This window comes from Scardinius erythrophthalmus, assembly GCF_964197995.2.
Source record: "Scardinius erythrophthalmus genome assembly, chromosome: 1".
NCBI classification, from domain to species: Eukaryota; Metazoa; Chordata; class Actinopteri; order Cypriniformes; family Leuciscidae; genus Scardinius; species Scardinius erythrophthalmus.
This window is the reverse complement of record NC_138221.1, coordinates 73,627,600-73,634,058: the sequence shown is the minus strand read 5'-3', so window position 1 is coordinate 73,634,058 and position 6,459 is coordinate 73,627,600. Positions and strand designations below refer to the sequence as shown.

At 41.8% G+C, this 6,459-nt stretch overlaps 1 protein-coding gene across 1 annotated transcript; it reads left to right on the top strand.

Moving 5' to 3' along the window:
- Positions 1-488: 488 nt before the first annotated feature.
- Positions 489-3,228, top strand: sox8b (SRY-box transcription factor 8b). The gene is made up of 3 exons (XM_081367477.1): positions 489-1,006; positions 1,627-1,856; positions 1,942-3,228. Exons 1-3 carry the CDS (start codon positions 597-599, stop codon positions 2,619-2,621), a joined length of 1,320 nt encoding a protein of 439 aa, XP_081223603.1. The 5' UTR covers positions 489-596; the 3' UTR covers positions 2,622-3,228.
- Positions 3,229-6,459: the final 3,231 nt, after the last annotated feature.

Genomic DNA, 6,459 nt, shown 5'->3' with positions numbered 1-6,459 from the left:
TTTTAAATGTCACATGAGTTTCGGTAACAGGACTGTGAAAACATGCATCCATCTTCTGCTTAGAAACCTTGTAAAAAATTAAATAAAGTTGCCTGAGATTGACCAATACACATTTTGAATAGGTAAATATTTGAGTATTAGATTCAGTGTTGAAAAAAAAACAAAAAATTAAAGTTTAATTTTTAAGAGTTACAACAAGCAAATGTCACCCATTCGGTGGAATGGCCCATCTACATATTTATATAAACAATTTTGTTTTGCAAAGTTTCTGGTAATGAACTAGTGAAAGAAAATAAATAAATAAATAAAATTGAAGTGAAACGTATCAAATTACCTCATTGTGAAATGTGGTTAACCAATCGAAACTGATTATGGCCACTCTGTCCACCAACGAGAGGCGGCAGGAGGAGTAACACACACACACACACACACACGCACAGTCCTCGCGTAAAGAGCTTCAAAGTCATATTAACAGATGAGCTCTATCATTGAGGCATCATCTCGGATGGACTGTTCACTCTCTGAAAGTTTCTGGATCTAGGAAAAACACTGAAGAAGTTGGATTTGAGTATCTCGGGTTTCAATCATAAGTGATAATGACCGAGGAGCAGGACAAGTCCAGCGCGGAGACTCCGAGTAGCCCGGCCGGGTCATGCAGCTCGATGTCCCCGGAAGACTCGGACTCGGACGCGTCTTCATCCTCTCCCGCTGGGTCTGCCACACACACCTCACTCCTGATCACGAGGATGGGTAAAAAGCTGGAGGAGGAGGACGACAGGTTCCCGGCGTGTATCAGGGATGCGGTGTCTCAGGTTCTGAAGGGTTATGACTGGTCTCTGTTGCCCATGCCAGCGCGAGGCAGCGGCTCCAGCAAGAGCAAACCGCACGTCAAGAGACCGATGAACGCGTTCATGGTCTGGGCTCAAGCCGCGCGCAGGAAACTGGCGGACCAGTACCCGCACCTGCACAACGCCGAGCTCAGCAAAACACTCGGCAAACTCTGGAGGTAACAGATGCTTACTGGGATCCGCGTAGTTTTAGGAGATGTGTTTCAATATTGAGATTGTTTGTAGCCATCTGATAATAAAAGCTTTTTTAATACGAAAGAGTGCCATGGAAATCCTAACATAACCTGACATATATAAATATTTTAATTAATAAAATAATGTAGGCTATATGGAGGTAACACCCTTGTATTATTAACCCTTGAAAAATGTGAAGCTCCGGATATAACCCTCTTTAGTTAACCTGACTTCTACTGCTATTATTATGTATGATATACACTGGGTATACTCTCTAAGTCAGAGCTTTTTATTTTAGTGCATTATTATTATTATTATTATTTTTATTATTACATATTTACTTTAGACGTAAGATTAAGTAGTGTTTATACTTTCTGAAAGGTTTATATTCTAATTCAGTATCTTTTGGTCTGAAGTTCCTTATTCAGTGAACAGATTTTGTGTAAATACTGAATGCTGTCAGAACTGTGTCCTAGTGGGCAGCGCTTCCATGTGCGGCACTTGATCCGAGTCCCGACTTCATCCCTCTTTAGTCGATTCCTGAACTAACTGATGAATAACACTCTGAAAGTGAATAATGATTGATAATTCTGTCACTCAACAGACTGCTGACGGAGAATGAGAAGAGGCCGTTTGTGGAAGAAGCTGAAAGACTGAGAGTTCAGCACAAGAAAGATCACCCGGATTATAAGTACCAGCCGAGGCGCCGGAAGGGAGTGAAGCCAGGGCAGAGTGAGTCCGATGCCGGCGTTGATCTGTCCCATCACATGTATAAAGCCGAACCAGGAATGGGCCGATTGGCAAGTTCCTCGGATCATATCTCGGATCATACAGGTGAGATACACACTGCATATAGTAAGCATGGCATGCAAAATAAAATGAATAACCTGAAGCATCATTTTGTGGTGATTATCCATAGGCCAGCCTCATGGACCCCCGACACCCCCAACGACGCCCAAAACAGACCTCCATCATGGAGGAAAGCAAGATTCAAAGCACGAAGGAAGGCGTTTGCTCGACAGCAGTCGACAGAACATCGACTTCAGCAATGTTGACATTTCTGAGCTCAGCACAGACGTCATCAGCAACATAGAAACCTTCGATGTGCACGAGTTTGACCAATACTTGCCTCTCACCGGCCATGTTTCCACGCCGATTACCTCAGAGCACGGTCACGGGCAGAACGCCAGCGCTTACGCTTCTCCTTACAGCAACGGGGCGTCCTGGAGTCGCAAAGGGCCCGTGGCATCCTCGCTCCCGGGCACGAGTGAAGTGAACATGCACAGAGCTCACATTAAAACGGAGCAGTTGAGCCCGAGCCACTACAGCGAGCCCTCGCCCTCGCCCTCACACTCCGAGTACAGCGTTTACAGCCCGCATGCGTTCACCAGCGCTCAGTGTGACTATACAGACCTTCAGAGCTCCAGCTATTACAGCCCTTACTCCAGTTACCCGTCCGGCCTCTATCAGTACCCATACTTCCATTCCTCACGGAGACCGTACGGGAGCCCCATCCTCAACAGCTTGTCCATTCCCCCATCCCACAGTCCCAACACCAACTGGGACCAGCCCATTTACACCACGTTATCCAGGCCATAAGGCCCAGCCACGCCGTTGACTGTGTCCGTTAGCATGATAAAGGACAGCATTAGCTGAGGGGATTTGTGCCAACTAACTATGAAACAAGTGCCTGCTGATTTTTCCACATCATTCGATTTGCTCACACACATCCAAACATTGACTTGTTGGTGCTAAATGTGTGAATTTGTGCCAGCAGAAATCCAGTTACAGGACTTACAAACGTTTCCTTTTGATAATCACAGGCGTATTTTGTTGGATCGTCGTTTGATTTAGTTGTTTTTGAGAGTATTCCTGTGGGGGGAAATGATATCTCCAGCAAAACCTGGTTTTGTGTTCAGCTCAGCTGGCACCAGATAACTCTAAATTAAATCAAATCATTGAAAAATAATGGGTGACATAAATGGTTAGCAATGAAAAAATGATTTTTTATTGTCTTTTTATGTGTGCATAATTTCAGTGAGCACTTTAACATGTCAAAGGCTCTTCATTTGCTGTAAGTTCATTAATAATTGCATTTTTTTAACATCACCAGTCATTGATATCACATGCTTATTGTCAATGACTGCCTTGAATTAAATAAATAAAAAAATAATTATACAGCAATCAGTTCTGATTACATTGTAGGCTGTGAAACAAACACGCAAAACATTGGTCTAACATTGTCTAACAGTAATTGCTGACAATATTTGTGTAAAAAAATAAAACTTTATCTTAAAACTTACCGTCTAAACTTTGAGTATCTAAGCTGATGGCTACTATTGTGTCAAGTCACATTTATTTATACAGTGCTTTTTACAACACAGTTTTACAATAAGATAAAATAATGCAGCAAAGTTTGTTTCCAGAAGAAACTAGCGTCACAGTCCAGCTTGAGTAAGTTCAGTTTTGTTGTGCTCCTTTTATTGCATTTAGCTTGTTTTAGAGCCTTTTGTTTTTGTTGAGAACATTACTTAATAAAAATTAGCATAGCAAAAAGTACTGAAATATAATTTGGTTAAATAAAGTGCTTTTACATACATACATCGTTTATATATAGATATATACCATCACCAACAGATCTTAAATCATTGTTTCTGCTTGGGGAAATAATAACTGGCTGTTCCCGGCAGCTGCTGGAGTTTGTCTTACATCTGCAGCGAAAGCAGCAGCTGTCAGTGTCAAGAACGGGTGCCATGATTTTATTAAACAAAAGCTTTTGTCAAATTAGAAAACGGATGTATGTTTAAAGACCATTCAGGCAGTGAAATTATTTCAGTGCTGTTTCTTTCAAACGAATGAATAGATACGAGAGGAAACTTATTTTCCTTGCAAGCGTTTCTCATGTGATTCTAAGAATTATCAATGTTGCATCTTTATTTATTTTTTTAAAGATGTGCTTTAAGAGAATTACACATCTGTCCATTCCAATGACTGTCTGTCAGTCGTCGACACAAAGAGGTAAATCATATTCATGTTTCACATAGACATTTCATATTTTAATCACACTTGATTTTACTCATACTAAATGGACAGAAACTCAGTTCAGTTCATCTTCACAGTGTGAACACATGGAAATCTGCGTCAGCTGCTCAGAAACCTCTGTAGATTCAGAGTTAAGTGTGCGAGTACAGAAGGGATGAGGAGTGTCTGGGACTGCATGTGGTCTGCTGGGTAGAATTTCAAAGCGAGGTCTGGCATTCATGCCTCGGTCCAGAGAGGAGGAAGCACGGTGCCACTGCAAAGAACTGCTGAATTTTAATGATCTATTCTATTATGTAGTGGAGGGCTCTATTGTCTCTCTTTCTCCGGCAAGTAAGAAAAGAATTAATTGGACAGAAAATGGAGGGGCCGAAAAACTGACAGTCATTAGGGGGGATGTGAATGGATGATTACATGCACACGGGTGGATTTTTTTTCCATACTGTACTGTTTAACTGGAATACAGTCCGGTGACCAGTATGGCAATTAGGAAAACTTCAGCTCATAATCTTGACAACAGTGATGATAATAATAAAACTGATAATTAATGAGCAGATGGGATGTGGGTGGCTTTAGGAAGACTTGTTTTTCTCTGTTAAACTCTCGTTTCCTCTTGCGTTGGCCAGATATTTTGAGGAGGAACTCTTAAGAGAGAGCAGACGTGACTCAAGTGCATTAAATAAAGGCACATGAGTCTCATTTCACTCTCAAACATCCTTCAGATTGGAAATCATTACTAACTGCATCTGCATAGTGAAACACAAGTTATGAGTAAAGCAAACACACAATTACATGCTTTTCGACTCTTTTTGAAGAACACCAACGCAACCCTATGTTTTTATTTGATACAGTGGCTAAATCAACAAGAAATAAAGCATCAACAGTTTCAGACATTTCCAAAACAGCATTTCCATTGGCATGGCTCAAATTTATCTGACCATCATCAGTTTGTAGCAGTAAATGAAGAGATGTCATATCGATCACAAGTTCAGTATGGAGTACCACAAGGCTCAGTACTAGGACCGTTGCTGTTTACTCTGTACATGCTACCCTTGGAAGATTAATTAAAAAACATGGATGTAATTGTCACTGTTTCCCTGACAATAATCAACTCTATATCCATCTGAGGCCTGACAAAGCATACCAGTTCACAGCAGGATGAACTGGTATGCAGAGGATGAGCAAGTGGATAGTCGTGGCTATTTCTCTTGCTTATGAGTTGGCCGGACTGCCCGAGCCTAAGGTTACAGTCATAACGGAGGTGTTCCCTTTCAAGGGAACTTGCGATTCGTCGATTGACGGTGTGGGAATGTCTATACCCACGCCGCCGTAATGACAAGTTTCTGTCTAGTGTGAAATCATGAAGAAAGCACTAAGACACACCTGAGCCCCTGGTGTAGAGCTCAAGTCCAGGTTGGAAAGCCTTGGAAAACACGACAGAAGTTGGAGTATGGCTGCCGCTAAGGCCGTGTGTCCACCAAATACGCGGCTGGCGTATATTCCGGCGTATATCCACTTTCGAGGATATTTTGTATCATAACAAGCAAAGTCAAAACGCTCTCAAGCGCCCATAGCTAGGCGTTTTCAGCAGAGCGCCTAGCATTTTCAATAGTGACAGCATGCACTTTCAACAATCGCAACAAGCAGTATCCGTTGTATCCGTTGGCGTTTGTAAGGGTGGATTTCCTACAGGGGTTCAGGCTGCAAAACTGCAGAATGACTAAAGAAAAGTTATCAGCAAGATGGTAGAAAACTGTACATTTCTTGACACTGCTACTTATACCAATGACGGAAATAAGCGCAGTTATTATAGCTAAATATGTGGGAGAGCGTTGCTATAGTGTGACAATATTGTATTGCAATAGGTAGCACTTCAAAGTCAATACCGGCTAATCAAAACTAGTTAGCACTTTATTTGAAATTGAAAGGGTTTAATGTCAATATGGTTATGGTTACACTTAAAATAGTTACAAAATAAATGAGATGATAAAAACTTACACTATTAATTGTACCCAGCATATATGTAAAATGTTACCTAAGAGAAAGAAAAGAGGAGGCAAAGAAAGACCGCCAGAGAATTAGGGCGCAGTTTAGTTCAGAACAAGGCACTTCAAGGCAAGAAGAGTCGCTGAACGCTGTCATGTGGACCCGGGTGCACACCTGAGACTCCCTGGAGGGAGGTGATCTGAGTTCGACTGCACTTGAACCGTGGCGCGGTTCACGTTAATGTGAAGCAACACGGACTCGGTTGCGCACTTGTTCAGGAATTAAAGTAACCTATGCATGCGTTTCAGTTGATTATGATGTATTTAGTTAAATAAAACACATGTAAGGGATGACAGCGTTGATGATTTACCTTGGATACGAGCGAGACTGAGCCTGCAGTGTATTTGCGCAT

Coding starts and splice junctions, on each gene's coding strand:
- sox8b (XM_081367477.1), top strand. CDS start 597: ATGACCGAGGAGCAGGACAAGTCCAGCGCGGAGACTCCGAGTAGCCCG. Junction 1,007..1,626: donor ACACTCGGCAAACTCTGGAG/GTAACAGATGCT, acceptor GTCACTCAACAG/ACTGCTGACGGAGAATGAGA. Junction 1,857..1,941: donor TCATATCTCGGATCATACAG/GTGAGATACACA, acceptor GATTATCCATAG/GCCAGCCTCATGGACCCCCG.